This window comes from Scatophagus argus, chromosome 12, assembly GCF_020382885.2.
Source record: "Scatophagus argus isolate fScaArg1 chromosome 12, fScaArg1.pri, whole genome shotgun sequence".
Lineage (NCBI taxonomy): Eukaryota > Metazoa > Chordata > Actinopteri > Scatophagidae > Scatophagus > Scatophagus argus.
This window is the reverse complement of record NC_058504.1, coordinates 8,440,075-8,462,068: the sequence shown is the minus strand read 5'-3', so window position 1 is coordinate 8,462,068 and position 21,994 is coordinate 8,440,075. Positions and strand designations below refer to the sequence as shown.

General features: G+C 40.7%; 3 protein-coding genes and 1 non-coding gene across 10 annotated transcripts in view; 3 read left to right on the top strand and 1 right to left on the bottom strand.

The window, feature by feature from the left end:
• Window positions 1-528: 528 nt before the first annotated feature.
• Window positions 529-5,575, top strand: nkrf (NFKB repressing factor). Of its 4 annotated transcripts, none has more exons than XM_046406698.1 (3): window positions 529-665; window positions 1,321-1,451; window positions 3,165-5,575. In XM_046406698.1, the coding sequence occupies exons 2-3, from the start codon at window positions 1,361-1,363 to the stop codon at window positions 5,414-5,416; spliced, it is 2,343 nt and encodes a 780-aa protein (XP_046262654.1). In that variant the 5' UTR covers window positions 529-665; window positions 1,321-1,360; the 3' UTR covers window positions 5,417-5,575. The 4 variants fall into 4 exon arrangements, with proteins under 4 accessions (XP_046262654.1, XP_046262653.1, XP_046262651.1 ...); XM_046406697.1 differs by having other exon boundaries at window positions 539-941; window positions 1,327-1,451; XM_046406695.1 differs by having other exon boundaries at window positions 539-941.
• A 637-nt stretch (window positions 5,576-6,212) lies between these two features.
• LOC124068442 (ubiquitin-conjugating enzyme E2 A) lies at window positions 6,213-9,821 on the bottom strand. The gene is made up of 6 exons (XM_046406706.1): window positions 9,502-9,821; window positions 8,281-8,361; window positions 8,109-8,134; window positions 7,602-7,691; window positions 7,348-7,436; window positions 6,213-7,264 (listed from the first exon to the last, which is right to left on the bottom strand). The coding sequence occupies exons 1-6, from the start codon at window positions 9,543-9,545 to the stop codon at window positions 7,136-7,138; spliced, it is 459 nt and encodes a 152-aa protein (XP_046262662.1). The 5' UTR covers window positions 9,546-9,821; the 3' UTR covers window positions 6,213-7,135.
• A 460-nt stretch (window positions 9,822-10,281) lies between these two features.
• On the top strand, window positions 10,282-10,353 carry trnae-uuc. Its single transcript has one exon. It is a non-coding gene; the product is annotated as a tRNA-Glu (tRNA).
• A 249-nt stretch (window positions 10,354-10,602) lies between these two features.
• Window positions 10,603-21,994, top strand: part of elf1 (E74-like ETS transcription factor 1) — a 37,750-nt gene continuing 26,358 nt past the window's right edge. Inside the window, exon 1 of one of the 4 annotated variants that reach the window (XM_046406701.1) lies at window positions 10,603-11,364. The gene's annotated coding sequence lies outside the window, so the exon portion shown is untranslated. Of the gene's footprint in view, window positions 11,365-20,410; window positions 20,730-21,994 lie in introns of those variants that run through there. The other 3 variants (XM_046406702.1, XM_046406700.1, XM_046406703.1) reach the window with 3 other exon arrangements.

Genomic DNA, 21,994 nt, shown 5'->3' with positions numbered 1-21,994 from the left:
TGACGGCTATAAAATAAGGCTACAAGTTGCTTTTCAAATTGTTCATGTGGTCTCAATCACACTGGCTGATGAGGCCTCTAGTAAGGCTGAAAGTACGTGGAGACACACCGAAAATTACATGATTTCTCCTAACTGTAGGCCTGTGTCCTAGTAAGTCACAAGTGCAGGAGTTTGAAGAATTTACATAAAATATACATTCTCACTGTATACAATATTATGTATTAGAATTGATTAAATGATTGATTAAACTGCCCAAAAGGCTAAAGTCAGCCACGTACAACATTTAAATGCTGCTCAAATGTTGTATATGTAGTATGTGTGCTTTTACTCAAGTAATGTACACAGAAGTTATTACAGACTATTTTTCAGATTATATAGTAAGATATGGACTATGCCTCTGTTGCTTGTTACACGATTCTCCTATGTTTACAGTACTGTCTAGTACCTTGCATATGATACAGTTCAAACACAAGCAAAAAACGAAAACAAAACAAAGATAAATAAAAAAAAATAAGAAAAAAATGTTTCTATATGGCGCAAAGCATTCTGGGCCAGTGGGGTGTCAGACGCCATGATTTTGTTTAGCTGGACCAGAAAATGGATGCTTGCTGCTAGTTAGTTGAATGGTATCTGTACCTCTCAGGAGACTGCATTTTCAACTACAGGTCTCTGAATTTTTACTTAAAGGATACAAGCCTACATGTCAGTTACGTCCAAGTCCATGCTGAGTCTGATAGTAAACTATATGACCAGGCTGGCGCTGTTGAAGTGGACCTCAGTTAGCTAGCCGGCTAATGCTAGCAGCCACCACCGGGTGGCCAACGTTAGCTTGCTAGGGGCTAGAACGATAATAATAGCCGGCTGATCATAAAAACAAATATACCGTGTCTTGCTCAGCTGAATGGCAGACATACAAATCGGACCAAAGGCTACACCCTAAGGTGAGACTATGACACAGCCAACTAGTCGGACATTTTAATGTTGGTAGATGAAATGTTTAGCGTCTGAAAACATGGTTGCGTGTGAGGTGAGAGATGGATCCTGTTGGCCTACTGCGTCACTCTGTCTGTCATCACACTCCCGTGTGGTGATACGAAATGCATCTTATTGTCTCTTCTTTAACATCATATCCATTAAAGGTTCAGTAATGTAATACAATGTTTGTTCTAGGCACATAGTTTGTATTTCAGGCGCTGCATGTATCTTTTTGAGTGATTTGCGTCTCAGCGGACAGCACTTTTAACTCGTCGTGTTCAGAAGCTGTGTTTGTGTATTTCATCCATTCAAGTGATGTCTAACTTTGAGTCACTTTGGCCTCAGTAACAGGTATGGCCTGGATTTGATTTGGACAGTGCTGGTGATGGCAGAAGGGACTTGCACTGGCGAAATGCCCTCCTTTGACCCAAGTCCTAGTTCTCAAGCAAAAAAGAGACATACTTCTTCTGATGGCAGTGAGTCTTGAAATTGGTTGTATTTAAAACTTTCTTTACTGTATGGTTACATTGCATTTTCATGTATAAATATGCCACAAAATACTCTAGAGGCTATTTTTATAACTACATGCAGACACATGGAAAGTTCACTGAATGTGTGAAAGGTTGATCCACCAGTTTTGGGGAATGCAAACATTGGCGGACTCATGAACAGAAGCAGTAAACATGAGTCAAGAAGTGCATTTTGGGGTCTTGGGGTTGCAGCAAAATTGCAACTCTTTTCAATGTTGAAAAATGAGGCTGTTGATATGCCATATTTTTGTTGTCAACAAATCCCTTCAACAGACCAAAATCTTGGGTGCTTGTCTGTCTTTCCATACTTAGCCTCTCCTGCTCCTGGGCCAGGCGAAGTTATTCCTACTGGAGAAACTTATTTATGTATTCATTTTGAAAGTTGGGCAGTTTCCTTTAACAATTAGGCACTATTTCATTTGGGGAAACAAAAGACAAAAAAGCTGAAACAGAATCAACTGCTGGAGAACCCGACATCGTGCTGCGGTGGCGTTCAGACCGGTTGGTCATCAGTATCGATAATAATCTTCTTACGTATTTTAAGTGGCCACAAGAATTCCACACAGCTTCACAATTTTATCCATATAGCAGCAATACAATAAGAGGTAATTGTTTCAGTATTAAAGTGCTCTCACACCAGGAACTAGAAGAGATAGAACCTCCAGTTACCCAGAAATAAGAGATGATTTCACCACAAAGCATCATTTATCCAAAACTCTTCCGCCAAACAAATGAGGAAACTAGACTAGTTTTAAAGAAGCAGGAAAATAGTGCCATTAGGTGCAAATGTCAGACATTTACAAAATAAAAATAATGTTACTTTTTGACTGTAGTGTGTGTGTTCTCTCAATTGAGGGAATTATGACACTCCCACATGTCCGCCTGAGACAGCAAGCTGGTGGGATTGACTGCTACTGATAAAGTGCCCGTGTTGTTCATCATAATGAAGAAAATGGTCACAAAGAACAACTTGTTAGTTGGATCAGTGGATTGTTTGCTTTTTCATGGGATTTGTTGACAATAACTAAATTCCAGACATGTCGGTGAAGGTTCTCCGTCATCCAGGTTTTGGTCTGTGTAGTAAATTCTTAGGGCATCTGGACTTGTTAGGTTTCTTGAAGACATTTTGCTTCTCATCCAAGAAGCTTCTTCAGTTCTAAATTTTGGTGAGGAGTGCAGAATATTTAATCTCTGTGGGAATGCCTAAACAAAAGGGAGCTGTAAGCCTATAGGCTCATGCCTGAAGTGGGTCGTTACCTCAACACCTCTCCCAGGTGGATGTAACGACCCACTTCAGGGATTTACCAAAATTTAGAACTCAAGAAGCTTCCTGGATGAGAGGTGAAACGTCTTCAAGAAACCTAAGTCCAGATGCCCTAAGAATTTACTACACATAAATTCCACACATCACCATCAATCACCAACACTTGTAACATGTTTCTCTACCTCTGTAAATTGACCTGCCTGCTTCAGAAACTTGACCATCAAGTCCTGCCACAATATCCTAGAAATGAATGAAATCACACTTTCAAACCAGTTTCACAGAATGTTTATCACAATCACCTTGTTGTGCCTGTCTGAGATGAGAATTGATCCATCTGCAAGTGTCTTAAGTCAAATCAGACAATCTCTCTGGTTCTGTGTGTTATATTATTTCAGGAGACGAGCCCATGAGGAAAATGCCTGTGTCAAAATTTGGTTCCAGACCTCGATTTGAGCCTGTACACTTTGTCAGTGGTGGGAGCAGTGGAGGAAGTGGCACTGATGAGAAGGAGAATGATAAGGAGCGCAGGAGGAGTGAATTGTACAGTGTGAGACAGCGGGACTCTGAACACCCTGTCCACAGCAGCATCAGCAGAGCACAGGGCTCCTCCTCCTTGAGGCCTGCTTTTGACAGAGTGCCATCGTACAGCTCTGACTCTTGGGGTTCCCATAGAGATAGAGACAGAGACAGAGAAATTTTTTCAGGTAGTACAAGTGGGCTGGGATATGGAGGCCGAGGGTGCACTTCAAACTTCATGGTTAAAACACAGCAGGACTACATGAACAAGTATGAAGCACACAGCTCTCGGAATTCAGATTCCTATTCCCAGCCTCACAGATATAATGGCTATGTGGGAGGGACCAGAACAGGAGGCAGGGATTCGGGACGCCAGGGTTTGGGGTACAGTCATCAGGATCGGCCGTCATCAAGCCGGCCATTTTGCAGAGTGTACAACAGCCCAGGCAGGAGCAGCCCCACCACTTCTCAGTCTTCATCACAGCCTCTCCCTGTTTCTCAGTCAACACTTGATGAGAAACAAAGGTTGATTGCCAATGTAGCGTCTGCATTGGCTGTTGCTTTTAGAGATCCGATGTTTGTGACTGGAAGTGATTCACCAAACTATAATTTCATGTTGAGCCGTAGCATTCAGGCCTGCAAGACTAACCCCGAATATATTTATGTCAACTTGAAGGATATTCCTCAGGCTGACCTACCTAAAAACAGGAAAGTACCAACAGATGGTTATGCCTGTGAACTGAGATGTCAGGGTGTGTATCTTGCTACTGGATACTCTGGGAGTAAAAATGGGGCAAGGGACCGTGCCTCTGAGCAGGCTGTAAAACTCTTCTTGAAAGCAGTTGAGGTTCGTGTGGTGCAGCGCAAATACAAACACTCAGTAGTCAATGACATAGTTGTGTGCCAGATGCACAGCCCAACCCCAGCCTTTTTACCTGCACTTCGCAACCCAGAGGATAAACCAACGCCCAGCTCTAAGGGCCAATACGAGCCAGATAAAAGGAAGCATTGGACAGAGTTCGTTGTTATGGACAATGCTCACGACGCCATCTGCATACTCAACAATTCTGCAGCATTTAATCGCATGAAAATAGACTACAAGTTCGACTTGCTCCCCAACAGCAGTGCCTGGTTGTGCAGTGTTTTCCTGCAGGATGAACTGGTGGCGCAGGCAACAGGCACTAAAAAGAACGCAAAACATGCAGCAGCTGAAGAGGCTGTGAGGAAACTTCGCATGAACCAGGCACAACAACAGCAACAACAACAGCTGCAGCAGCAGCAACAACAACAGTCACAATATGCCAGAGGAAGTAATCAGTCAGACTGTGGTGGACGCTTTGGACAACAGGAAGGCAAAAAGAAGCATCTGAGCGAGTTGGTTATCTTGGAAAATTCTGACAATGCAATCTGTATCATTAATGACACAGCTCAGTTTAACAAAGTGACCGCTGATTACAAGTTCACAGTCCTGCCTGATCATCGCTGGAGGTGTGAAGTTTACTTGGAAGGACAATATGTGGCTGCCGGAATTGGCCCCAAGAAAATAGTGAAACACATTGCAGCAAAGGAGGCCTTGGCTACCTTGAGACAGACGCAGGCTGTGGTCAAATCCAATCTAAGAAAGGAGGGTCACAACGACGCCATATCCCGATCCCAGATCTTGGCTCGCTCCGGTGAAGAAGCCACAAAGCAGGAGATTAAGGAAGATAACATCGGAAACCAGCTGCTCCGCAAGATGGGCTGGAAAGGAGGTGGTCTGGGGCGAGATGGGGAAGGTATCGCAGAACCAATCAGAGTGAAGGAGCAGTTCTCCAGAGAAGGGCTGGGTATGGACACGGATAAAACTGGAAATCAGCTCAGCAAACGTGATATCGAGGACATTATTCGTAACTATGCCAGTTCAGACCGCCAGGATGATCTTCGCTTCTCCACTGACCTCACCAATGATGAACGCAAGCAGATCCACCAGATATCTCAGAAATACGGCCTACGAAGCAAGTCATACGGTCAGGGACGGCAACGTTTCCTTGTTGTGAGTCGCAGAGTACACAAAGACCAGCTCATTGGTCAGCTTTTACAAGAAGGACAGGTGGGACGATATGAGCTTGTGAAACCTCAGGCTTCTCACTAATTTGCATGCAGAGGAAAATTGAAAAAAAAAAAAAATAAGAAAAAAGACAGAATTGTCATCAGCTTGGACTTAACAAATCACACTCAAGTGTAACTGCTGTGTTTATACTTGTGTGGGCCAAATGTACAATGTTAATAAATGAGAATCCTTCAGATATCACCTGTGGTTTCTGCATTCCTTTGCCATGAAAATGTATTTAGCTTTAGCAGGGGCTTTAGGATGAGTAATTTGTCTTTTTTGTCACCTGCCATTCCACATCCTATATTTGTTTCACTTGCACACAAGCTTGTTTTCAGTGCTGTATGGTATCAGGTCCTGATGATGCTACAGTTATTTCAGGATTTTCTTTTTTTTTTTTTAAAAAAAAAAGGCTTGTATGAGGTGTTTGTCAAGGTAATTCACTTTTTGTTTAGTGTCTATTTCAGGAAACTTGCAGAAAATGCAGGTTTTCACTGCTTGTGAACATTATAGTCAGTTGACTGAAAAGGATTAGATGCATTGACATGAAACTGTAGCTGTATACTTGTCTCACTGTAGTGATACATTTCTATTCAGCAATACATGCAGTGTTGTTTGCTTTTAACACCTTGAAATTATTTCCATGTACAAGCAACATCCATGATCAGAAAATCGAAGCTGTGATCTTTGTTAAATGTCTGATGTGTTGGTTTATGTGAGTGCAGTTAACTTGTCTGCTTGTTCTCACAGCTGTAATAACTGAATAAATTAAAACTGATAAACCTCATCAGGCTGAATTTGATTAAGAATGACATTTTTGTACAAATCAAGAAAGACGTCTGATTATACTTATTTTATTTACAAGAAAATGTACAGTTTGTTACATGGGTTACAAGTGCAAAGTTTTATAATCTGAAAAGAGACACCATCCTGTTTTAAACAGTATAATCAGCCTATGATAGCTGATTTGTAAGATTGTAAAATAGCATAGAAATGTTGTCACACAGCCTTTGAAAATCAGCATTATGAAACAAACTGAAGTTCCCCAAAAGGGAACTAAATGTCTTGTTCCTGTGTTGAAGAGGGATGATGTGGATACATTTGCCATTATGTTGAATATTTTTAAAATCAAAAGGCATGGTTTTAGAGGTACATTTGAGAAAAAAAAATAATCTAAAGGCATCTGTTGAGTTCACAACTTACTGGAGAGATGGATGTCCATGCCAGGTCAGTTCTTCTAACCCTCTGATAAGCTTTCAAAAGGCCGAAAAAACATAACCAAAAGGAGAGAGGCCACTGAACCAGAAGGAGAAACACCCATGAACAGCTTTGTTTTTGTAGATATGAACTGTCTGTACGTACACAGCAAACCACACAGCAAGCACTTCTAATTAGCGGCCACTGTATCATCCAGCCAGTTTACTTCTTGTATAAATAAACAGGTAGAAAAGTGACAACTGAGAGACTGATTATTGCCTTTTTAGAAAAAAGAAAGAAAAAAAACGTTGGGGCATGTAGCAAGTAACCCAGATATAACAAGGTACATTAACTTTAACAAACAGACGCAATTGCCCAACAACAGCATTCAGCAGGAGTGAATGCCACAACACAACAGCATACAAACTTAGCAACAGTTATGGGACAAATATACTGCGAAGAATTTTAAGATGTGTCATTTTAATTTCTGTGAGATCGGTTTTCTTGATCTGTGGTTTCTTGATTCAGGGCTGGACACTGTTCATAGATGAACTATAACATGGGTCAACAGTCACGCCAACTCTGTTCAACAATGGCAGAAACCCTCTTCTCGTACTCCCGCTTGTTTTCCTGGTACAGCTGGGCTGCTTGGCTGTTGGCTGGACTGTTTGGGTTTGGCTCATCCAGTAAAGACTGCATACACAACAATGTCAGTGTGTTAGGTTTGTCATAAAATCTCAAGCTTGACACTTGCTTGAGAATTTTTGTTAGATTACCTGTATTGAAGTTAAGATTGAAGAAACATCATAGGTTGGACTCCAACGATTCTGAAGTATATCTAAGCATATGCTGCCATCGGCATACACTGCAAAAGAGCATACAGAATACAAAGATATTTTTAGATGGATGATACATAAAACAAGTCAATTCTTTAGGAATAAATAAAGGATAAATACAGCACTATCAAAAGCTACAACTGAAATGACACTGAAAATGTTGCAATTACCCACTCTGGCAGTGAAGTACATACCATTTGGATGAAACATTTTGGAGACAAATCGCACTGTTGGAGGTTTATTTGGATATTCCTCTGTGAATTCAATGGTAAGTTTGAAGGTTCCTGAGAGTAAGAAGTGACAGCATAGTGTTAAGGGAAATGCATTTACTGCAGACAGTGCATTACAGTAGTCTCTCAGACTTTGCTGATGTTGGTATGACACTCAAAAATCAAACTAAACTAAATAATTTTTGTAACTCAGCTGCCAACTTAGTGATCAGCAACCAATTCCTGTTGTGAAATGCTGCCCATAAAATAAAAGCTCCTAAGAACTGAATTTATAACAATTATTTTCATGATCCACTGATGCTGAGGAAGACAGTGGAGTGCTCAACTCTGAAGTTAAACATCTGTAATCCAGTGCAGTAATTTCTAGATTAAAACCACTAAATTTGCTCCATAGTCAAACAAGTAAAACTTAATCTGACCTCGTCAATAGTAGTAGTTTGGAAACAAAGTAAAGCTTTAGAAACAACTTACCATCTTCAAAAGGTGTTCCCTCTGGGCTGAAAAAAGGTAACACATAGGTTATATATCATATCAACTTAGAATTATCATCTGAAACCCTCACAAAACCTGCTAATGTGACCTACAGCTTTATCACATATTCTGTTCATAAACAAGTAGTGAATACTTTTTCAACTTAACTTACCCAAAAATGACAGCATTCCATACCATGATATTGTTTTCTGATGGGGCCCCACTAACTCCAGCTGGAGGATCCTCTTGCAGCCTAACAGATTCAGGAAAATCACAAGTGTAATAAAGCTGAGCACAACACAACCAAGTCTAAATCATTATGACCAGGCATACTGTATTATGCAGCCCATGTATAAGTTGTATCCGTGCTTACAGATACCTTAATGACAACACTTCACCATGATTTACAGGTGGGTGATACATTGTTATAATACTAATTATTTATCTGGATCTGTTTTTGGCATATTAAGCAGTCAGTCAAACTGTAACAATATGGTAAAGCAGTAAACTACTCTGAGCTGCCATTACAGAAATATTCTACCCAGATTAAAATTAACAATGCCCTTTCCTGCTTGATTAATACAACTACATCCTAAGGAATGATTATTAGAGTTTATGTGATCAAAAATATACTGAGATGAATGATTTGGACAATGGACCAATCAGGATTTGGTCTTGGACTCTGTGACCATCAGTACTGGTTTGTTGGAGGCAACTATAGATCAGGGATAAGAAACCATGTGTCATGTCGACTGAGCTGATTGTCTTCAAGGTTTTAGAGACTGCATGGCAGATGGCTGTTTATCCTCAAGCTTAGATAGTGATCTATCAAGGCCCGGGGATAGGAGCTCTCTTGATCACTGTGTATTTGGACAGTGCAGATGCACCCAAACGTTTCATCTGGCTGTCAGTGACTTGAACTGTATCCCCAATAACCAGTTTCAAATACAGCCAACAGAAATCACATACAAACAGCACCATTATCGCTGAACTATTTCGGATTCAACAGTTACATGTGATAAATAAATCGTATGTAACATCGCTTACGATCATGTTACCTGACTGTTACATGTACGAAAGCGAAGAGAAACATTAACTTTCTACTCCTGGCTGTTTTGTTAACGCTGGTGTCAGCGCTACCTGACGGTAACAATTATGTTTACCTGTGAATAGCTTAATAGCTAATAGATTAATACTGTCCAGAATTAATGGAAGCTACATTCACTGAAGACAAAATAGACGATAATAAGCCGCCACTGTTTATATACTGACTAGTATTATTAATTAATAGTGTAGTTTAGAATGCCGTTTTTGGCTAATGCTAATAAGCTATTCGGATGTTGCTAATGCTAGCTACAGCCAACGTTGTTCCTATGTTGTTTTTTTCGCTTACCGTTTAAAATCTCTCATTAAACGTCGTCTTGCTGGAGTTGACATACTGTTTACACGGAAACCTAGATCCTTAGCACACACCAAAACAGCTCAATCGACAGAAATGTATTTTTTTAATCGGTGTATTATTTTATCTCCTAGCTGGCTAGACAACGATTGCTAGTTTGTCAAATAGTTGGCTAGCTCCGCTTTGGGCGCTACCACTTACGCTTTAAACAGGACATTAACGTCGACTAGTTGTAAATTGGTCAGCTGTATAGCCACTCAATCACTCACTAACAGTATAACTTAATATGAAGCTCTCGATTATCCGTCTTTGTTTTGTGGACCAGTTTCAGCTCGTTGTAAATATAGGTGGAGTATTTTTATATTGCTGAGAAGACCCCATCTATGCACTTGTATCATTCCAGTTAAATTACGTCATATGTTTGGCAGCCATATTTAGTTTGTTCGGAATACGGTTAAGACTCATAGTTTTTAAGGTTTTATCCTTTCCTTGTTGCACCCACTAATTACTTTTTAAAATAAATTTATCGACAAAGTCAATCCATATTTAATAAGTTTGACTTAGGTTTAAATAATTTGTGTATAACTACTGACTGTAACTAATAAAAGGTATTTATGGCTAACATATCGTAATAATGAAAGACCACCAGATAGTCAAGTTACTTAATCTAACAGGTCGCTCTCAATGTTAATGTTGGAAAGCTCATAAACAAATAACTCATGATCAAGGTATATCCATGTAAGAAGGAGTCCTTCCAGCAAATCCCCACACACTTCCCATATGGTCTAGCGGTTAGGATTCCTGGTTTTCACCCAGGCGGCCCGGGTTCGACTCCCGGTATGGGAACAACATCTTTTTTTGGGCTACATTGCATATGCATGCGTGTTAGACCAAGGACGACGGTTGCAACCAAATATACAACTTTCTATCTATTTCGAAAGCAATAAATATTGACAAATGGTGAATGAATTACATCTGACTAGGTAATTTACTACAGATTTCTTAACCTAACGTACAGTCATCATTTCCAGAGAACATTTTAGACCCCGCCCGTTGAGGAGTTATCCTCAGCTGCACTTATGTCAAGGGCTTGGACATTCCCGGAAGATGCCCATTTCCACTTACATATCCCTGTCCTCTGTCTACCGTAGTACAGAAGAGTAAACTCGACTCAAAGGAAATTCAAAAGTTCGCTTATACAACCGACATTATTTTTTCGACCGCAATTTCACTGGACTAAATCGTACTGAGAGCTGTTGACAAAATTGTAAGGCCACACCTGTGATCGCGTAACGATTTACTGCACATTAACCGAAAAGCTCATTAATTGTCGTTTAGTAGCTACCTTGCAACATCCATAGCTATTTTGGGTTGGAAGATTACCTGCGCAAATAATACTGGTTTGGATTAACAATATAACATTTATTGATCACCGTTTACTTTTTAGGATATGGCGCGGACACTTAACAACTTTTTTCTTCACGTTTTGTAGTCCATCCTCGTTCCTCGATGTCTATTGTAAACGCCTGTCCTCCTGACTCCTTTAGTCTGGTTTACTACAGCCAGGCTGCAGCCAAACTGTGGTGCTGGGCCAATCATTTCCCAGGAAAATGTGACTGCTAGGAATTCCCCACGCATCAGCCCCTGTTGGAGAAAACTGCAACCTTGTGTCAGGAAGCACACGAAAGCAGCAGGAGGGTAAACTGACCGGTGACTGTACGGGGATGTGCCGTTTCTCTCCCAACTCGCACAAGGGATAATAATGTTTTTCTAACGTCGCCGTGTTTCATGAGGACACCCGCTGACTGACTGCATTAAGCCGGAGAATATGCTGTGCTGATGACAACTTCCACCACAGTAAGTCCGCTGAGTATCTTTCCAGAGCGTGTTTTATAGTTATTGCTCGCAGTGTAAATATCCGTGTATAATATGAGTCCTGTGCTTATTTGTTTTCCCTTTTTTTTAAGAAATAACAAGACTTTTTAGTCTATTGCAGGGTCTTAGTATGAGAGGCCCTTCGTTATGCTGTAAGGCTGCCCTGAGAAAGTTTATCAGACAACAGCTAAAAAAAGCCCGACTGAACTCATGGGATACATGCAGCTCTGCTTTTGCCTATAGATTTCTGTGTCTCCCCTTTGTGTCACTCAGCCGGCATGTGACTGCACTTGTGGTGGTGGTGGTGGTGGTGTGTGTGTGTGTGTGTGTGTGTGTGTGTGTGTGTGTATGTGAGTGAAAATCTTGACAGTTTTGTGCTTCAGAGATGCCCCCTGGCAATGCCACAACTACATCAGTCCATTTGTGTTTGTAGCAATCTGTTGTGTTTTACTCATACTAATAGTTAAAACACTTATTTTAACATAAGATAAGATAATCCTTTATTAGCCCCATGACTGGGAATTTGCAATATTTTGTCCATCATTGCAACCACCACTGACTCCGAGGGTCTGTGGAGTTTGTCATGAAAAGTTTAATATGAATACATCTTCCTCCGCAGACTATAGTTAATTAGTTAATTGATATCACAGGTGAAACAATCAGTCAAATAAGCTACTGGTTGTTCGACAGACAGCTAATGCCAACAGTTTGGATAACTGAGTAAAAATTTAGTAATTCTTCAGGCAAGAATGTCACTAAATACCATAGGAGTTTCTAAAATGTAGAGATTTGTTATTTAAAGAAAAAAAATCTTATCTTTTGTTTTTGACTGTTGACTGTTGCTAAGCATTTTAGATATGTTAACTTGGGCTGTGGGAAAATGCAATGGGCATTTTTTTGACTATTTACTGAAATTTTACACAGCATGTTGCAGGCCTGTTTGGCATAAAACAAAAGGATGAAAACTATGGAGCACTACGTAAGCTGACTCCACAGCGTCAGTCATTTTACATTACTCAGTTTCTACAAATATGACTGCAATGCCTGAAAAGCTTTTTTTTTTTTTTTTTTTTTTGAATAGTTGATCAACTCTATTCTGTGGCAAGTCTAAATGTTTGCCAGATGTTTACATTTTTTGGGCTAAGATGCTTGTATCATGGGCCAGGCAAACACAATCTCACTGGTCGACTGCGGCTGCTCTCTTCAGAGGAGGCGGCTGTGACGCAGAGGCAAGGGGAGAATTATGAGCCTTTAGCTCGTCGGTCACACTAGAGACGGGACCAGCTGGACCACCCCCCCTTCACCCACCATGTCTCCCCCTCCCCTACACTGGGAACACAGGCTTGAGGATAATTGGAAACTTCAATTTGCTGAAAGCAATTATCCCGAACAAGACTTTCCAAATATACTCCAGCGTGGAGTCATCTTGTTTGTTTCAAGCATGTGCCCTTGTTTTAGAAACATCCTGCCATGCTTCTTCCCACACATTCAGCCTCTCTTTTGCCTCTTTCCTCTCTGCTTCTATACCTTTAATGCTGCGTGGGTTGTGAGTGATATGGTCAGTTGGGTGTGTTTGTGCACACTGCAGATAGAAGACTGTGTGGTTGAAGCTAAAGCAGTTCCCGGTAGCTTTCTTATTCTGTGAGAGTGATGTCAGTGTCAGCAGTCTGACCAGCTGAGAAGTGCAAAGATGACCAGTGACAAAAATGGCGTGCTATCCTGTGTTGATCTCCCTTTAGTGAGCAGCAGCTCCTCAGACATCAGACACTTCTTCTTGCCCAAGATGTGTCTGTCAGCCTTAATGGGCCGCTGGATATTGATTTGGCTACACAAAAAGAAGATCTGAGCTTTTATCCTCTTTGGAAAGCAGCACTCCAGTTTCACAAAAGCTTTCAGAGTGGCCTTGCAAGAGATGGAAATCCAGCAGCTTCTTCCTTTTCCAAGTTGGTATATGTGGTAATCTGTGAAAATAAGTTTACCTCCCTGTTAAGATATTTGTGTCCAAGAGGAGGAGATATCTGTGTCCTACCATGATCCTGTTTTACCTAGGGTGTTTACACACATACCTACAAATAATGTTCACTTACATACTAACTCCTGTTGGCTTTAAAAGAGTGTGGTGACCTTCGAACACCACGTTTATGTTAATAACCCTTTCTCAGGTGTAAATTAATTTGGTGCTTAAGAAATAACCACAAGATGGCAATGTTCATATGCTTTGACTAAACAAACAATCATATGACACGGCTGAAACCTCAAATGACTTGCAGAAATGCAGGAACCTGCTCATGAAAAGAGAAATAAAACTGTTTGAGTTCCCTTTTTTTACCAAGAGAAAAATACCCCACACTGGCCTGTTTTCTGTTGAAGGGAACTGCTGTATGTAAAGTTCCTTAATTGTACACTGCTGTTTAACCACCACAGGCTTTTGATACCTGAATATCACCTTGTGACACATGCGTGATTGCTAGGCGGCAGCAGTAGCAGTGAGCTGCCCCCACTGGACATGACGTCAGAGAGAAATTAGAGCTGAGGGAAATTCCACCTGTAACCTCATTGTGCTCTCTTGCTGCCTCTCTCACAAGCGTGTGACTTGGACGAGTCATCGTACGTTAGTTTCTCCTTGAATCTGTTCATCGTCATGATGTAATACAGGATTGCAGTCAAGCTATTTTTAGCGTGTAGAAGAGAACAAGCGAACTTTGTGTTCATAGTTGTAGTCATAAACGTTAGTTTTGTGAAATATTCAGAAGGTGGACAACAAACTGAAGGTGTACAAAAAAGGTATAAAAATTTATGCAAACAAAAAACTGCTATCCTGATTCATCATTGTAATGCCGCCTTCAGTGGCGCAGAGAGGTTTTTATGCACTAATCATGAAAGTGCAAATTGACGCAAGGCTGTGTAATGATAATCAAGTGAGGATACTAAAAGTAACATTTGAGTAAAAACATAACGGGACCAGTTCAGAAATTTGGAAAACATGTCTGTTTGCTTTCTTGCCGAGAGTTACAGGAGAGTATTTATACTGTCATGCACTCTCTAAAGCTCAGCTGCGAGCTGCTCGTACTTTCCACATCTTCGTGTTACTGGAGTCAGTGGTGGAAAACTGGATGTAACTCAACATCTGTGAGTATAGGCGTAGCCTTCTACCTGCATGTTATCGTTTTTAAGCTAAAACACTTACCACAGTAATGAAGGTATTGCAAAATGTGTGCCATGGCTGAATGTGATGCTGGAGATGCTGACGAAACCAGAATACCACCCATCCCTGCTTTTGTCTCCGGGGAGAACTACTATAGGATGAATCAGAGGATATATTGTTAACTCTAGCTGCATGTTGACATCATGAGATTAGTTAACCACATTACTTAGGTAATTTTATGGTGCCACAGAGTTTCATGTAAGCACACCGTGTAGTAGGCTGTATTATTGATGTATGTGTAATTACATTAAGGACTGATGGGTTGCCTTGTAATGTTGCTGTGGTTTGACCGCGTAAAGTAGTTCCTTGCAAAAATAGAAATGAGCTTTGCCTGCAACTTTGGGTCATAATGATATTTCACTCTGTCATTTTTCATGTCTCTTACAGCTAATGAGGTAGTAGTGAGTGGTTCACAGAGACCATCATGAATCAGCTCAGCCAGTGGTGCGTGGATTTAAACAGCGAGCTTCGCCCCAAGAAGCCAGATCATCCTTCCTCGTTCAACGATTACCGAACTCTATCAGCAAATGTGACTGATGCAAGTGATGACGGAATTTGTAGGGAGCTCTGGCAGCTCGTCACATCTGCACTTGTCTGTCTTTGTTTTTTCTTTTGGGGTGGTTTCAGAGAGACAAACTGTCCACAGGCTTGTTGAATAATTTAACTGCATGCAGCCAATGGGTACTATAACCGAGGCCACGAGTGACAGAGCAGTATGCTCTTAGCCGCTTGTGGCAACTGCTGTTTGTGGGCGCACGTTGGAGCATGTATGCTATTAGCTGGTGTGACACAGATGGTCAAGACCTCGTTGATTGTTTGGGATAAGACGTCTGTGTGAGAAACAACACCATTATGTAGTAATTTGACATGCCTGCAGGTAGCAGTTACAGCCCCATAAAGGTGTGATGTGGATGATCTGGGTTGTTGGCCTGCTCTCTGTTTTTGATAATTAATGAGTTGCAGTTTGTGTGTGAATTCAGCAGCAGTAGACCCAATCCTAACATAGTTAGCTCCTGCCCATCTGTTCAACAGCTAAAGTAAGTTTCTTTTATAAGATAAAAGATTTATACCACCTGTTTGGTTTATTGACCAGCCCCCTCAGAAGATAAGTTGAATACTGTGGGAACACCACCTAACACCCAGTGTTTACAAGGGGTCTCAAACTACTGGCTAAGGCACATTTGGTACATGAAACAATTTAATGTGCACCCCACCCCACCCCTCACATGTTTAACATAAAGCTGCTATAATCAATATTTTAAGTCACTCGTAATGATAATACACAGAATTATCAGCTAACTGCGCAGTTCCCCTCAGCTCTCTTGAGTGCTTTAGCATCTTTCAGATCAAAGATAGATTTATTGCAAAATCAGACCATAAAAACTGGCAAGTTGTTAACACTCAAACTGCAGAGATTTTTCAAGAGCAGTGGACATTTTTTTTTCTTTTTGTGGAGTTATGACTACCCTCTTATTTGCAGGGAGAAGCCTGTAATTCTCAAGTAATACAGTGTCAAGCTGCATTACGCTACTGCAGTGTTTCTCAAACGTTTTCATGTCAGGAACCCTTAAGCTGACTCAAATTAGACCATGGACTCCCATTTGATCAAGTGTATGAAACCCATGACCAAAATAGTCACACATACTGTCACTGTGTTTCTTATGGATGGAATTATAGTGAAGATCAGTTATTCCCCTTTTGCTAAAGGAGGGTCCTTGAGAACCACTGCTATGCTAAACACGCAGAGCAGTATGATAGGTATTATATAATAACAGCACACCTGACAGACACACCTAAGTATGTCAGTTGTTGTCATTTTTCCACTGAGTATATAAGCGGTGCCCCAAGCAGCATTCATTTATTCAAGTCAACTGAATAACACATTGAATGTTAAAAAGTGCTGTGGTCTGTGCATCAAACTCTGCTCAGAGGTGCTGATGCATCGCTCATATATTTGGATGAGCTGTTGTACACTAAATTCATTGTCTTTAACCACATATCTATACTGCACTTTGTTAGGTCTGTATGTGTATCGTCATAATCAGTCACCACAGTGAATCATCTTCCTGACTCGGCTCAGGACGGTCACTGAATGATAACGGGTTTTTTTTGTAGCGCTGTGAGCTGCCAGCTTATTGAACAAGCCAGACTGATGCAAAAAGAAAGCCTGACCCCAACCAGCTGGCGTGCTTTTCAAACAAAGAAACTGATATTTACACTTTGGGTGCCTTCAATCTTTGTCTACAAACCAGACCCGACAGCCATCTCAGCGGGGTTAATTATGCTGCCCTCTTGTTTACCTCATTCTGCATCTCTCGTGGAGTGCACTTCTGTCCTGTTGGCTGGCCTCAGCCGAAACCTTTCCTGTCCTGTAGTTGAGCGGCTAGAGCAGCCATCAGATGACCTCCAAGCTACCCAAATAATTCTGCATTTCTTCCATATCTCACCCTCTCAAGGATTGTGCCAAAAAGGTTTGTTAACTTTTATGAGGCTACAGTCCTCTAAAATAACTGAATGATGTGATTTTTCTGACTGCAGTTCTTAGTGGACTGGTTTGCCTGGTACAGGATTGTTTGGCCTAGATAAAGTGTGTCATCTAAATCAAATTCAAACGGGAGAAAAATATAAAACTCTCTGTTCCTATTTGAGGGCTTCATTGGCTAAACTTTGACCCACAGATTAAGCCTTCAGACATTTATTGTCCTATAAATGTCTGTAGTGACCTGAATAGCTAAATGAACATGTTACGTTAAGATGTTTTCTTGTATATAGATTACCATATCATATTAGATTGTGACAGTATCATAATGCTAATCTGGCAGTTTAAAGTGATTAACATTTTGATGAATAAGCAAGAAGATTAACATCATGCAAGCATTGATTATTGATTGGGTTAAAGATAATTCACTTACACAGGAATTAACCACAGTAGCTTTTTGGTGCAAGGCATTGCAGTTGACTGATGACAGAAAATGGGGGCTTTGAGGCCTGTGCGTGTCTTGTTTGGCTCCTTTCATTCGAAACCAGCACAAAATAGTAACCAGTGACTCTATTTCCATTTTTATGCTGCAAAGGAAAGGTGTGTCTTTTCACTGGGTCTAGATGGTCAGGTGTCTCTGCACTGATCACACATCAGAGCATATTTTTAATACACCACCGTAACAATAAAGCAATACCACAATGCTCTGCACTGTGAGACAGTTGGTGTTGTGTTTTCACACTGTGAGCTGAATATAACTGTGTCCCAGAGACATGTCACGAAATACCCTTAATGTAAATGTCTTCACTTTTTGACAACCAAAAAAAGACTGCAAAGCCATTTGAAGGAAGGTTGTGATATCTGGATGAACTTAACATAATGTGTTTCAGACCTTAAACAAGACACACATATCAGTTTTTTTCCCCAAACATTTTCCACGGTTATTTAATCTGACATTTGCTCAATCAAATAATTTTTTCAGAGACAAAGACAAATGCTCCGCACAAGTTGCCAGAGCTCGAACTGATGAAAAATGCTAAAAAATCCTGATATTCGTTCATCCAAGGACTACTATGTTTACTTGGCAGATGACTAAAATTACTAGCCATTTACTGATAGCTGCTGATCAACTAATTTGTTAGAACACTAATCCTACTACTTACTGCATGTTTCAGTATCAGACGTCATAGATGAGGCTGATGCAGATTTGTTCAACATGTATTTATCATCCATGCTATACATTAAAATAATTTAGCACAAATTAGCATTGACAGATATTTTGGTTTGGTTGCAAACTCACTTATACACATATTTAATAGTTTTGAACTATTAAATATCATAATTCTTTCAAGGAATCTTTTTTGATTCACAGTCACAGTGTTGACCTGATTAATTAAGCTAAAACATAGTTCATATGCGGGAAGAGCTTCTCCTTCTGTCTTCGTCAGAGAGAACTAAACGGGCATTTAGTTAATTCACATTACTGTGGTTCCTCTAACCGAGAACTACAAGAAGAACGGCACATAGAGGAATAAATGTGCTCCTTGGTATTCACTGAAGGTTAGTCACAAAGTGTTTTACCCACTCATCCATTTGTTTGCTCCTTTTAAGAAACTTCCTGTCAGGGAACTAATCTTTGTACACTGCTAATTACCTTTATTAATGGTCGCTGGAATGCAACTCAATTTAATTACGTTTTTCTTTTCAAATTTGTAAAGAATATGCTGAAGTCAAAGCGTGGCACTACAGCTCTCAGATGTCTCTTCGAGGTTATCTTCGAGGCTCCTAAGAAGGACAAACGTAATACCAAGAAAAAAAAAAAGTACTCTGTTGAGAGTGGACTCAATGTGGCACATGTTTGCCTGTTGCTCCTAGCATGAATTACATCTCATTCATTACATCCCTAACATTGACAGAAATGTTCAAAATGTATGCAAGTTCTCCTTTTGGCCTCTGATGCTCTTTGGTACTGGTACAGAGATTCAGATGTGCGTTTTTGTATGTTTACATAGTTTGTAGTGCATTAGCCTTGAGAGTTTGTATCACAAGCAGTGAACAGTTTCCAGCAAGGCCTCAGGGGCTTGTGGACAGGATTTTCGAAAGGGTTGATAAATGAAGCTTGTTTGGTGTAACTTTCCCTCACAGCGAGGCTATCAATTTGCTCTGAAGCAAACAACTGCTTTCTGCTCTGAGCTGAACTGTACTGAATAGAGGCCAGGAAGAATTAATGATGATGAGAGCCCTCGATGGAGACGGAGTGGGTGATTTGGGGGTCCGTGACAAACAGACTCTGCTGCAGTTACAATTGAATTTAATGGGTTCATTTTTAAAATATCGATCACCAAGTCTTATGTTAGTTTATGTTTATGTTCTTTCCCAGCACTTCCAATTTAAGCCAGGCTTTAAATATTTGCCTTGAGCCTTTGTTAAATATAACAGCATGGGGTTTTCAGTGGAAAATATGCCTAAATGTGCACAGAGAAGGGTGTGAAGAAACAGAGCGTTCTACCATCACCACAGACCACTGCTTCCTGTTTGCTTGAGTGTCATTTTTGATAAAGATTCTTATCAAGTCTTGACTATATCTACGTACGCTGAACTTAACAGGAACTGCGTCATTAGAAATGACCTGCGCCGCCGACTGCAGCTCATCCGTGGGAAGCCAATTATAAAAACACCTAAAATACAGAGTTTTCGACATTAATGGGTAGTTGTTTGAGTTAAACAGATGAAGCAAATGATTGTTCGCAACAGGAGCTTTCCAGTGATCATGAAAGAGGAGGAGGGAGAGGAAGATTTTTTTGGCCTCTGTTGTAACGCACTTGCTCATACCTAAGCACGGTCGACTTTACAGTTTAATTTCTTTTGTACCTCCCACTGGTAGAAGGTGTTTTATGCTCCTTTCTGCTTGGTATAACAACTCCCCAACAAGTCAGCACATTAACTGGCTCACTGACATGCCTCATAGACTCACAGTTCATTGTAAATGGTTTAATGGGACATAAAAAGTTGTGAACTTTACTTCTGGGCTGCCATACAGATTTTAATCAGCACGTCTGGCCTATATTGTGTGGTCAAAGTCTGAAGTAAGTGCATACCTGTCCAACTGTTTACCTACACCTCCAGCACTCCTCCGCCTCTGCAGGAGAAACCCGTCTATCGTCTTTCATACCGTTTGAGGTGTGGCCCTCTGGTTGGACCTCTCTTTTCTCCCCTCCCCCGCTACAGCCCTGTCCAATCCCTGCCACATGAAGAACTCACCTGAAAGGATTTGCATTCAGGGCCGATACTCGTTGCTGATTGGCCAGGTGAAAGCACTCTGCCTCAGGGCTCCCCTACCAATGGCGACAGTGTTGTGTGACTCATAGGGAGAGGACAAGTTGCTCCACTACACTTCTCCTTTTTCTGCTTCAAACAGCAGCCATTGCGTTGTCTTTTTTTTCCCCTCCTCCTCTCCAGTTTTGTTTTGTCGCTGTGAGACCAGAGGTGTGGGGTTGGCCAGGGGTCCACACCTTCAGACAGCTTTGTCCCCCCTCTGAATGCACTTTGGATTACTCCCCATTTCCACTTTTGTTGTCCATTTCTCTCTTGATTTTCACTGGTTACTGACATCGAGTTCGGTTGATATTATGGACGTTGTCACCCGAATCCAGTGTCTTTGAGGTTAGTGATGAATCGCTGTCCTACTCTTATTTTGAAGGTTCTTGTCAGTAGAAACAAAAGGCTTGAAAGGGCTTTCTGAGTTTAAATCACGTTTAAATCAATATTACCGTCTTCTGTACATTTAGGATTTTTTTTGTAATCGTACAGGCAGCTAGTTTGGTTGGCGTAATTTGTCCTCAGGCTTCATTGTAGCACTCTCATTAGCACACTTGACTTTTCTTAAGGGGTTTTCTTAAGGGACAAGTCATACACGTTGAATTGTTGTTTAGGCTACTTGCTTTTTTTTCTCCATCTAATGTCTTCTAAGCTTACTTCTGTATCTAAATTCAAAACAACAATACGGTTTTTGCAGTACAATCATTACGCACAGTTTTGTGTATTGAGTTTTTTTGTTGGGTTGCACATATCAAAGCTTTTTCCTCCAGCTTCGTTGACAACTTTGTGTGAGATCAGGTTATAGGTTTGAGTTTCTGGTTTTGTCATTTTCAGAACTTATGATCTTGCTGATATGTCTGATAGTTGCTTTTCTTTTATGAATTATTGCCTTATATGGTGTGCTGAAGCAAGGGCGGGAACAGTGTTTTGCAAGCCCCTGGACCAAACCCACATGTATTTTTCATGGTGTAGTAATCAGTAATTGCATATTATGCTGATTTTTGATCCAACTGTAACACAGTTGTTATTTTAAATGTTAAGTGCTCCATTAGCTGACAAAAACTGTCCGATTTTTTGCTGTTGTTGCTCTCTACAGATGTGTGCATGGAGTAAGTCATGCACTGCTTCATGCATCAAAATCTTCTCTTCATCAGAACAGAATATTGGTCACTTGTAATGTACAGGCCCACAAGGTCTTGATTTGAATTCAAAGGAATATTTGAACCCACGGTATTCTGCTTCCTCTTTTTTGGACATACTAGTTGACCTTCCCTTAAGTCTTCTTTTCCATCAACCACTTAAATTATTCTGCTTAACGTTGAGAATCTGTTGCTAAATTTGCCCAGTGCAGCAGAGATAAAAACTCACTTCCTGTTTCAGCAGCAAAAAACTCTGCACTCTTGTGTGCTGCACAAAACATCGTGCACAGACTGCATCACTGAATAAACATCCAGATTACCCATCCACCTTTTACTGAAGCTGTCTTAAAATGCTGCTGCAGTATACAAGGTGCTGTAGTTGTCCTCCACCTGCGCAGATCCAACATTTTCATCCAGTTTTGGTCAGACTTTTTATTTAGTTGTATGCAAAATACTTAAGCTTCAGATTGT